The sequence below is a fragment of the Cyprinus carpio genome, chromosome A14, assembly GCF_018340385.1.
Source record: "Cyprinus carpio isolate SPL01 chromosome A14, ASM1834038v1, whole genome shotgun sequence".
Lineage (NCBI taxonomy): Eukaryota > Metazoa > Chordata > Actinopteri > Cypriniformes > Cyprinidae > Cyprinus > Cyprinus carpio.
Window position 1 is genome coordinate 23,293,645 of NC_056585.1, and position 12,835 is coordinate 23,306,479.

The window sequence follows — 12,835 nt, forward strand, 5'->3', positions numbered from 1 at the left end:
ATGTTTTCTTAGGGTAATACAGTGGCTATACATGGGATCCCCCATTTTTAGAACCAACTGGTCTTCTTTGTTTAGAGTGGCACAGTTAGTCGGACTAATTGTGTTCTACAGAAATTGTTACTAGTTTATTGCTGTTTTTGTGATTCTGTGGGTGACAATCATTTCCATACTAATAGGCCACTATGATTTTTTTGCTTTTTTTTGTGTGTTTTTTTGATTCTGTGGGTGAATCACAAACTTACTCAAAAAATTTAGTTTTTTATCATGTACTTAATATATGTTAATTCAAATAAGCCATAGTCAGATGTACAGAAAACACTTCTTGAATGATTTTGCACAAATTAATTTAGTATTATATTGCACAATCAATTTAGGTTTGTAAAATACTAAATGAAAAAGTGGCTTTGCCTATATTTGTATATGAGCATTAAAATCCAGAAAATCCATAAATATTTTTTAATGATGTAAATGTAGTAATTTAAATGTCAATTTAAAAACACAAATTTTAATACCACATTTAAGTGAAAATATTAATTAAAAGTATAATTAGAAATTTTTTTTAAAAGTAAATGATTCACTGTACTAATTTCATTTATCATTTTTTCATAATTTTAAATGTCAATTTAAACACAAATTTAATACCAAAATTTAATACAAATTTAAGTTAATTATTTTTTTAAGTGTGATTCACTGTGGTTTATTTAGACTGTTAAATACTGATTGAAATGCATTTAAAAAATTTACAAACAAAATTATATTTTATTATATTTCAGATCAAGCAAAATGTTTAATATCAGGAGTTTTAGGTGTAATCAGTCAGGAATCGATAAACCGGCGGGAATATGAAACAGATCTGTACAACCTTAACCACATAACTTTTCATGCAGTAACTTCGAGCTGTGGATCTATCCGTTATAAGTATTTTGGGAAAAAGAGCTCTCACCTTTTGTTTTCTATTGAGTGTAACATTGGTCCACTCTCTCATATCCACAATCAACGGACCCCAGAACCCCTCCATAGGTTCTCATTGGCCACTGGCTTTCCCAGCTTTGGTCACACAGTATGAATGAGGTTGGCTGAGGAATGCGGGGACACAATAGTTGGAATGTCAGTTTGCTAAGAGCTCCCCTTAGACCATACACACACACACACACACACACACACACACACTTTACACAACACATGGAAACATACACATGCTCCAGCACATCCAGACATGTCAAAGTGTGCTCTCTGTGCTCATGCACTTCAAGATTAACAATGAATGGAAAACAATTAGCAATGTGAATGTGATTAAGAAAAAAAAAAAAAAAACACTGCGTAAAATGAAGGCCCCATTTCCACATTAAAAGCATTACTCATACATAGCAACGATATAGAACAATCTGAAACATCTATGACTTTCTTAGCCATAATATAAAGAATAATAATTATTTCAGATTAAATTTTTGCTTAAAACAGATTATTTGCATGCATTATACTAAAATAGTAGGGGCCTATATATGCAGCAACATATCTGTGGTTTAACATCCTTTCCGAAAGAGCTCAAGTCTCAGGAGGTTCAAAACAACCACACTTATGCACAGTTAAATCACGCCAATTATGGCCTGTGTCGTTGTCGGAAAGACAGGCTGCTGTCCCTGAGGACTGTCATAATATAAGTGAGATGTTTCAGTTATGTTGCTCGTCATGGGAATATTTGAATATTGAATATTTACTGGCAGACTGCAAATGTTAATATTCTAAGTCTCTGTAACCTCCTGCGCGCTCCTTGCTCCACCCCGTGTGTTTCGCGTGGCCAGCTCTCTTTGTCCGGAACTATTGGCGTGCTCGCGCAGTCCTGACTAGTGAGATCTCGCCGCGCGCACAAGCGACTACTCGATTTTGCACACTGCGTCCCGACTGCTCACCAGCGCGACAGGGGAAAACTTTCTTAAAACTTTTTATCGCAATTTTCTCGCGTCTCCTCCTTCAGAGCAAACTGCTTCGCGGATCTCTTCAACCGAAGAAACTGGTTAAGAAGTACCTTACCTTTACAACATTGAATGTGTGCGCGTGCATAGACCTGGACGCAGCGCAGGTTTGCTTTTGTTTTTCGTTCCAAAAAATTGCAACGAAGAGCGTAAAGTCTTGAGTAGGCTACTTTAATGTTTGTTGTTGCTTTTGGTCGCTTTTTATTTGTTATACTCTGCGGGATTGTTGCGTTCGCTGTTTTTTCAGAGGCCCGGGTTTTATTGCTAGAGAAAATCCAGTTCGCGAGATCCGAGCGGTTAAAAGAAGTTGACTAGAAACGCCGCATCCTCATGAGGAAATCCGAAGTGCGAGTCGAAGAGATTTCGTGACTTAACTTTTTTGTTATCTTTCACTTTTTGCTGTTGCGGCTCGATTGCTCAAGCAGTTCGCGATGAAGATGTTCGTTGTATTTACTGTATGTATGTCGCTGGTGGTTTTGGCGTCGGCTCAAGCTGATCAGAAGGCAAAGAACTGCAATGAAGTCAGAACTGCCTACAGTTCAAAAGGATTCAACGTCAACGACGTTCCCAACAAAGGAGTGCATGGTGAGTTTGACACTTGGAAATCATAATGTTCTGAAAAATCTGAACACCAAGACTTTATGTAGCTGCTAAAAGCAGAAATAGCCTACACAATTATACATAAAAGTGTAGTGTGAAGGACATAATTCGGAAAGGTAGGTAGTGCATAAATTGTATAGTTTATCTCTGCCTACATATTGATTTTCTATCGTTTTTTTAAAACTGTGCTTTTCAGATATTTTTGTTCACTCATCATATTGGCTTCAAAAGGATTGCTTCCAGGAATGTATTAGGTTTTTAAGGTGACTAACACATTACTTACAATTATGACTTAAAGGGATATAGTTCACCAAGATATTAAAATACTGTCTACACGTCCTTATTTTGTTCCATACTAGTTATTTTCTGTCTTCTGTAGAACTTAAGTGATGTTATGGAGAATGACAGTCTCAGTCGCCATTCGCTTGCATTTAATAAGATGCCTGCAATCCTAATGAATGGTGGGACTGTCATTCTTTTAAAACGGGATGCAGCTCGTGATTTAATTTCTAAAGTTAAGTGTTCCGTCGTTCCTCCCCTCCGCACTCCCGGCTGCTGTCTTTGTTTCAAAGAGTCGCACTTTGTCATTGTAAGTGAGAGTCAGTCATCGGACAGTGATTGTCATTCAGAAGCGCTAATGCTCATGTAAATGCAGTGATTTTATCTGGAGCGGGAATGGGGCAGAGGAGTGTAACGCAGTGATTTTATCTGGAGCGGGAATGGGGCAGAGGAGTGTAACAAGGCCTGAATGAGGGGGAGAAACTAGCCTCAGGACACAGTTTGGATATAATCACTGTTTTATTTCCCCGTAAATAAAGGAGAAAGTTTTCCTGACTCGGACGCCAGTTAGAATAGTTCATCAAGGAGATCTTCTTCTAAGGAGAAAGTTATTCAAAGTTATGTTGAATCTTCACGGAACTTGCATGCTGAAATTCATGGACAAATGCTTTTATAAAGTGTTAAGCAATAAATTCACTAGATTACGCAGCATCTGAGCCTTGCATATTCAGTTCTCTATGCTTTATACAGTGTTAAGCATTATTTACAGTATATAGTATATATTATATATAACTATATATATATATATATATCCCTATAAAATGTCAAAAATATTTTCACATTATATAGATTATGTTTTTTTTTTTTTTTTTTTTTTTTTTTTTTTTTTTTAATTGGGTTTTGAAGATTATTTTATTGATGAAAAGTTTTTTTTTGCAAAATGTTGTTCTTTTGTGCAATGGAAAGGTTCCATAGAATGTTCTACACAGAACCTTGGATGCCAATGAACCTTTATTTTTAAAAGCGTAATATAGAAAAATAAGTAACGGTGGAAAAAAACATAAATCTTAAATATATATTGACTGTTTTATGATGTGCATCGATACATCATATCATTTGTGATTTGATCGATTTGAGCTCATCTCTGCTTAGTGTTTTGTAATCAATCCCTTTTAGCCATGTTCCGCTCACATACTCTGATCTAGATTGTGTGGAAGTCGTGGCCTAGTGGTTCGAGAGTTTGACTCCTAACCCTAAGGTTGTGGGTTCGAGTCCCGGGCTGGCAATACCACGACTGAGGTGCCCTAAGGGCAAGGCACCGAACCCCCAACTGCTCCCCGGGTGCCGCAGCATAAATGGCTGCCCACTGCTCCGGGTGTGTGTTCACGGGTGTGTGTGTGTTGGTGCCGGGTGTGTGTTCACGGTGTGAGTTAAATGCAGAGTACAAATTCTGAGTATGGGTCACCATACTTGGCTGTATGTCACGTCACTTTCACTTTAGATGGCAGGGAACACATGCAGCCTTGGTGATATAAACTAAATATCTGTACTCTTGAAACTTTGTTCAATCTAATTTAAGGTCCAAAAGGAATTGTTGTATAATATCTAGTGTATTTCTGTGATTCTTGTTAAATCCAGCTGCTTGCATGACTGCAGCTAAGTGATGGGGTACGATTGAGCATTAATTTTTCCTGTACTTTACACCAGCCCAACAGATCCATTGTCTTCCCTGAGGTGTCATTGTAATGCAAACTTTGAGTGTTCCCCAACATGTCTGCATTTGTCATGTTTTATTGTGTCAAATCTCCAGTTTTGTTGTGATGGCTTTAAAGAATGAATTATAAAGGCTCGTTTAGAGGTTTAGTTGCAAACACAATGGTGCACAATATGTGTCAGGACCCTGCACAAGGCTAACCTTAGTTAGCATGCCTTTGTCAATAAGAGACTGAGATAATTGATACAGAGAAAGTGACAAGGTCTGCTGTCTCTGAGGGGTGGAGGTCCTTAGAATGCAAAAAAGGAAGCATAAATAGCCCTGCAGTTTTGTCTCCTGTTGCTAAAGAGAAAATGGTCCACAGGAGAACCTAATAGAACTGGTAGTGGCCCCATGGTTCTGGCTTTCAGAGCTGGCCCTCTTCACCTTGTAGTCAAAACATGTCTTCTTTATTCTTCTGTAGTCCTGAAGCACAATTCCATCCTCATGGTTTGAGCCAGTTTTACACATAGCACTAATCAGGCAAATAGTCAAAATTACATCCCATGCATAATGATTTTTCTGCGTTCCAGTGACTCATCAGCAAGGGTTTTATATTATTTATACACAGAAGCATTTTGTGTGTGACTCATTCTAGTCAAGAAAGGCTGTTTGAACCGTTGGTTTCATTCAAAGACCAGTTCATTTGAATGTTGTCTTGCTTTTGTTAGTATCATAAATCAGACGTTTAGAATGTTATGGCTTTTGCAGGCACAGCAAGATTTCCTGCAGCTGTGATATCTTATGCAGTGGAAAGATGATTAAATTTTCTAACTTGAGATCTTATGGTTAAAGGCTTTCTTCACATTGTATGGAAGTGAACCTAAAATGAGGGATTAATTTGGTTGCTATTATCATGCATTTCCTATCACAAATTCCTTCCTGTAATGTTATTTGTGTCTTTAAATGTTAGTCAGAAATTTTCAGAAGACGCCTTTTTATAAAAGAAGTAATACACCCAAAACTGTAAAGAAAATTGTTATCATTTACTCACTTTAATGTTGTTCCAAGCCTTTATATGTTGAAGGATGTTCTTTCACTGTTTTTTATGTTAAAGGATGACTTTCACTGTTTTGTCAAAAGTTTTTTAAATATAATCTTTATATAAAGAAATGCATGCAGGTTGGGAATGATCCCTTTCAAGTTGTGCCTCTTACAGCCTCTAGCTATTTTTCCAACAAATGTGGTTAATGAATGATAATGAGTTACTTAAATACTTCACTACAACCCTTGACCCTTGAAGGGAAAATATTTTAAAATCTAATTGTATCTTTAAGAGCAAGTGAGATGCCAGGTAAAAGTGTATAGCACATTCTATAGTAAAAGTTTTGTGATTTTATTGAGTCATAGTATCATGTTTAAGACCCCTAGCAAATAAGTTTGCTGAGACCACTTTCCACTTGATGCTTCCATTTCCACTAAGCTGCACCCAGGTGGAGGATTCTGTGTGTTTCTCTGCTGGATGAGCATGGTTTTGTAAGGAGATTTTGAGAGCAGGGAGCTTTTGGTTAAGCAGAGGTGAGATCTTTCTTTCGTGGTCAGAGTGCCTCTCTAGATCCTCTCAGTTTGAGAGGATTGTGGATCATTGCACCTTAGGAAGCTTCATAGTTCTTTAAGCCATGAAGTACATAGATCCCTGCTGAGGTCTAAACCGCTGGTATCCTCCAACATGAAGTACATAGATCCCTGCTGAGGTCTAAACCGCTGGTATCCTCCAAACCACAGTTAAATTACCTATAAAAACCACCTGCTATGGAATCCTGAGACTCAGACCTTTCCAATGATTGTTTTGATTCTCTAAAAGACCGTAATGCATTTTGTAATATGACACTTGACACTGCCCACTAAGGGGGAGGAGACCCGCCATAAGATGTCGTAAAACACGTGTGTAATTTTATGATGATTACTAAAGATTTTATAGAGAAAAAGGACAACCTCGTACCCAAGCGTCCCACAGCCTCTTGCCCAGTGGCAGGCGGCCCCTCTTCAAAAGTTTCAGAGGAGGGGTGGTTAATACTGACGGGATTGGTATCTCGCCTTGTCAACAGCTCCTCATAGTGATCCAGCAGATTGCTTTTCCCTGCTCTGGAGAAATCTGCTTTGCTTTATGTTGGCGGTTTGCTCTTATGTCATGCCTCAGGTATGGACAATGGCAAAGATCAAACATGTTTCCTCCCCCTTTCTTCTGAAAGATTCATCCCACTCTTAATTACTTCAGTACATTATGAGACCCGGAAAGGCCATGACTTCACCTCACTGGCCTCTTGTTATTGTACAGATCAGATCTGAATTGGACATACTTAATCTTTGGCCTGTAGCTTGGATGCATCAACATAATATATTTATCTTTGCAGGCCAGTCTTTTGTTATTATTATTATTATTATTGCTTGCCTTATATTTTTACTTTGATAAATAATTGAAAGATTGTCATGTCGTAGATAAGCAGGTCTACACAGAACTTTGCAGGAAGTAGTTCTGCCCTTTTTCATGTCCCTTGTGTGTTTATTAACTACTTCAGCTAATTTGATAATGTTGCAAGCTACCGATAGAATTTGCGAACTCTTAACTCTTGGGGTTTTTTTTTTTTTTGTGTGTGTACTGTGACTAAATCTGTAATGGAGTTTTGGGTATGCAGTCAGCACACAACAGATAAGATTGTAAATTAGATGTAATTAAGCTGCTTATTTGGGTAAAACGCAAACAAATGACTGTTTCCACTGACAGTCAGATGGGTTGAGAGTCACAAGAAGTTGATCATGCCAGTAAGAAGTTCATTTATGCTGTGTTAATGAGACCTTTGTATGCCACTGTGTCAGATCAGAGCATGCAAGCCCCCTCCCCACCGCTCCGGCTAATCAGAGGATAATCACTCAAGTGCGATAATGAAAGAACAAATCATGTTTGTTGTCACTATTGGCAGCTGTGTGTGCCATTATCAGGGCAGATGTTACTTATTATATTATATGTTACTGGAATAATAAAGTAAAAATACTTAAGTATTTTGTGAATTATTAATTTTTATTACACATTAACGCCCTTCTAATTCTGCTTTAAGGTAGATGACAGGTAACATGTCCATGAACTATTTCTATTGAGATATTACAATTTAAAACAACTGTTCTGTGTTAATGTACTGTAAAATGCTATTTATTCTTTTGATGGCAAAGCTGAATCTCAGCGTCATTACTCTTCAGTCTTCAGTGTCACATGATTCTTCAGAAATCATTCTGATATGCTGATTTGCTGCTCAAGAAACATTTCTTATGATCAATGCTGAAAACGGTTGTGCTGCTTTGTTTTTGTGGAAACTGTAATACATTTTTCGAGGATTCTTTGATAAATTTCAGATGAACAGCATTTATTTGAAATAGAAATCTTTACAATATAAACAATATTATAAATGTCTTGTCACTTTTGCTGAATTTAATGCATCCTTGAGTATTGTTAAGTATAGTAAGTATTATTATTAATACTTTTATTATTATTTTAAATGTTACTGACTGAAAGGTATTTTTCTCTGTTAAAGTGAAATTTCATTAGTCACCATTTTTAAAACTTTCTCAACATCTTGCTTAAATAGTCTGGTAGTGAAAAATGAATTATTAAATGTACTAATATCAATATGAGACCATTAAAATTGCTTGGCGTATAATAATTCTATGAAAGTAATAAAATATTTTTAAAATAGTTTTTGTCTTAATTGTATGTTTATGGTCAGATGGCTTTGCAGTTCACGTTTGCCCTGCTGTGGGACAGACTGAAGCGGAGCTGATCTGTGCGCTGTGCTCTCAGTGACCTGACCCCAGTGGATAACTGCCTGTAATTGAGTTTGGCTATCAGGAGGAAGTGGTCTTGTGAATGAGAACTGAGCAGTGTTTGGTAATGAGCAGGCAGGAGGAGAACGTAGTAATGCCATGCGACCGGGCCAACACACTCTCATGGTAATTCGCAACTATTTTAGGTTTTGATAAATTCAAATTAAGTTGTATGATCTCATTAGTACATTTTTGTATGACCTGCTTAGCAGATTTAGGGGTGTTTTTTTTTTAAGTCATACTTTCCGTATGAATCCCATCATGCAAATTCATATGAAATTGCTATTTCATTAAATACTTCCATAATTATTTCTGAGGTAATTGCAGTACTGATTCTGGGTTACATCCATGTTCTTTTCAAGATTTTCATGATCTGTGAAAGCCTCTCTTCCTCTGCTTCCTCTCAATCCCCCTCCAAAATAACCCCTGAGAGCGACAGCCTGGTGGGGGGTAAGTGCAGTGTGTGGGAACAATGGGACGCCCCCTTTTAGCCCAAGTCTATCCCCTCCTTAGTGCATTCCACAGGGGACCACCAAGACCTCCTCACTGGGACCTTAGAGCCAGGAGTGGCAACAAAGACTCAGCCGGAGGATCTTCAACAGAGGATTGACTGACCGTTGAATGAAAGAGGAGGGAGTTCTGACTGACAGAAGAAGGGCGGCAGTGAGTGGCAACTTAACATGTTACTAAGAGGAGCTGCCACCGCGTATGATTGAGCGAAAGCGTGTGACCTGCTCACAGGGAATGTGAGGGACGCCCCGAAACATGGCCCGGGGCGGGATTCGTTGGCTCTGACTCACCCTGAGTCATCGGTGCACCCTGAATAGGGCAGATGTGCAGAGACATGAAGAAAAAACCCCCTCACTTCCTCAACCCAAGACGTGTGTCTCTTGTGACATTGTTAGTGTAGTTTGTGGTTTTCCCTGAGTAAATCTGGCACAGTACAGAGTGATGTCGGATGGGTGCTGTGTAAAATCTGGCCCTCTGTTTGTGGCTTTCCACACTTGAAGGCAGATACAGGCTGCCACTGAAGCTCCTTGTTAACACTTCCCATTTGCATGCTGTTAAATCGACACTCTCTGGGCCCCCAAACTTGGCCGCCGGGTTTGTTACTGTTCCCTTGCATCCCGCTGGATAGGGACGGCTTTTTTGGAAGTGTTTGTGCCGAAGCAGCTTTTCTGCACTTTTTTTTTTTTGGCTCTCTCTCCTTGTGCGGTTTCATCCAACCTGGATTTCTACGTAGTCTTGTCCAAGTGTTATCCCTCCGTTCCTTTCATTTGTCCCACTCTTTTCACCTCCCTATCTGCTCTGTGTGTGGGAAGCTTTCCAGATGATTTTAATACCAAAACAGACTGCTACAGCGAAGGCTGCTGTTTGCTCAAACCCTTCCTCCCGTGGCTTTGTTATCAGGCATTAGCATGGCTAATATGTGCAGGAGTTGTCGAGCAGATACTGACTAGAGGCTTGAGCTTTGGATACAGTTCTCCACTGGGACATTCCCTTAACCTCATTCCTCTGCAAAACTCCCTGTGTGTGTTATTTGAGAGGTGGTGGGTCCTTTTTCTTTGTCTGGTTTCAGTCACATTGGTGTTGGTCCTCTAGCCGTGAACAGTGCTCCGAGATCTTCTCCCAAAGGGTGTTCCTCACTCCATAAAATCTTTACAACTCCAAAAGCTGCATAAACTCAACCAAATGAGAAATACATAAATGTGGTGCACCCTGTTTTCCTCTTGTGTTTTGTGTCTCACAAACATGTAAGTAAAACAAACTACTTAATGATGCACAATATCTTTAAGTACATCACCGTTTGTAAATTACCGTTGAAAAGTTTAGGCTCAGTAAGATTTTTTTTCAAAGAAACAAATGAATACTTTTATTCTGCAAGGCGGCATTGAATTGAGTGTTGGTAACACTCTAGAATAAAGTTCATTTCATTAATGTTAGTTGATGCATTGTCATGAACCAAGAATTAACAATTTTTACAAGCCATTTGTTATTTTATGAGCAGTTCATGTTAATTCATAATACATTAACTAATGTTAATTTACACAATTTAATGTCAGAAATGTATAAGTACATGTAAAAATATTAATAAATACAGTGAAAGTATTGTATCATCAACTAACAGTGAAAATGCATTAACTAATGTTAACAAATTGGACCTCAGTTGTAAAGTGTTACGGAAACGTGATATGATTGAATCATAACAGCCTTAATGTAAATCAGTAATGATAATTATGACTATATTATGTCTGTGGTTTTTCGCCCGCCTCTCACAATCATTTGTGGCTGTTTTGAGAGCCGAGAGATGTAGGCCAGGGGCTCATCTTGGTTTTGGGCAGAAGCCCTCCACTCTGGGAATGTTCCAGGTTTCCTGTAATCCCTGCTAATTACTCCCACGGCCAACATCAAGACTCCCCCTGATGAGCCTCAGACCAGGATGTTTCAGCCCGCTTATATGTGGCCAGTTCGATTACCTAATTCTGCACTTCATACACATGTAAAAAAGCCTTTGGAGAGAATGGAGAATTGAGGTGGTGTGTGTTCGGGCAGACGGGCGGAGGCGGTTAAAGAGCTCCCTCGCAGACCTCTGTCAATTTAACTGACGAGGTGATGGGAACTACTAAAACAGTCATCAAAACCAAATGCCTCGGCTCCGGTCCCACCTCTGGCTCAAGTGATTTTTTTATTTTCCCCTAGTCTAGTTTGACTGTTAAGTTTGCCACAAGTCACTCAGACAGACCCTGGATGAATGTTTTTGAGGTGGGGCAAAGTCATAGTGATGATTTCACAGAAACAAAATGGAAGACCGGCCTGAAAACCTCAAAATGGCCACATTTTTATCTCCTTTCATTCTTTGAGAGCAGAAGATCCTCTTATTGGTTGATTTATTGACATTCCTGTCCATATATAATATTCTAGATGGTCGAGATGTCAGTCAAAAGCATAGCAAGTGTATCCCGGTGTAGGTTTACTCCCGCTACAGTCACTTATTGCTGCCGCTCTTCCCACCAACTTCACGGCTATCCAGTTTCCTAAGCCCAACAGGTATATCAGAATCATTGTTGCAGTGTTGTAGCTTTGAGGACTTGAAATAAGATCTTTGACCTGACCTCATCCTGCCCGTGGGCCCCTCTTTCTCTTTCACCATCCCCTCTTCTTTCTTTTGCATTACCTCGATGCTTGTCCGTCAGTTTCGACATCTGGTGGATTTCAGCCGCTCTTAGATGTCGGTTATAAACACTGTCAGAGAACGACTCGGGCTTCCGCTTCTTTGCTTTACCAAGGGGGATAAGATGTAGCATTCCTGCGTTAAAACCTTTAATATGCTGAAGGTTAAGTAGATGTTTTGCTTTTAAAAAGCGGATTGTGAAAGTCAGGAAGAATATAAGTGTAAAAATGAAGGGGATCTAGACTTGGAGAGCCGCACAATGAGCGTGTTTGTGGTTTCGGTCATATGCGGCTTATGGTGGGCTTGCAAATTTCCAAACAAGATATGCTTTGACCTAGATATACCCCCCTTTTGAACCTCAGATTGTTTGTGTGGATCTTCTACGGCAGTTTGAAGTTGAAAAGCTCTGTTTGGTCTGTTCTGTACTGTAGGAGACTATAACACAGACAGAGAAATATACAGAGTTGAGTTGTGTGGGAAATGCCCTTCTGGTGACTATTTTTATACATGTTATGATGTACACATGCACTCAACTAAAACTTCATGTGGTTGGATTGTTAAAAGAAAGCAGTGGCTTCTTAATAGGTTTTTGTGTTGTATATTTAGAGCAATCATAATCGATTATTAACAGCCAGTCACCACTCTATTCAAGCAAAACTATTTCTATAATTTGCTAAAATATTAAATTAAGCTTTATTCTCTCACAATTAGGGTTGCAAAGGGGTGGAACATTTCTGGAAAGTTTCCAAAATTCCCTGGAATATTAAAAAAAAATTATGGAAAGTCTCCAAAATTTCTGGAATATTTCCAAAATTTACTGGAAATTATCCACCTTTTTGCAACTCTACTCACAATAGACATTTGAAGCGTATCTCGCAGTGAAAGCATACTTAGGCTTTGTTGTATTTGTTGCATAGCAACTAATCTAAAGCTCTTTTGTTTATTACATATTGTCATGAAGAATTACAAGGAAAGATGTGCTTAAGAGCAACAAGTATTGTTTTATTACATTTTGATGTTGTGCATTGTTGCATTTTTCTTTTCCCAATGAAGGTATGAGACAAAAGTCTTTTGAAGATTTTTTTTTCTTGCAAGAAAAGGTCTACATTCATGCTTCTATCTCAGACTATCATAATGCATACTCAAGATGCCCATTTAAGGTGTCCAACTATGTCCCCTAGATGTATTTAATGCAAATCATTTTCTAAGAAGCTAGGTCTAAAATCTCACACTTGTCTTGCA

General features: G+C 38.6%; 1 protein-coding gene across 1 annotated transcript in view; it reads left to right on the forward strand.

Annotated features, from left to right (window-relative positions):
• Positions 1–1,735: 1,735 nt before the first annotated feature.
• The window catches only part of LOC109102136 (glypican-4-like), a 35,672-nt gene continuing 24,572 nt past the window's right edge, over positions 1,736–12,835 (forward strand). Inside the window, exon 1 of the mRNA XM_019115462.2 lies at positions 1,736–2,558. Coding sequence (XP_018971007.2) covers positions 2,405–2,558 — 154 coding nt within the window. The 5' untranslated portion in view covers positions 1,736–2,404. The remainder of the gene's footprint in view (positions 2,559–12,835) is intronic.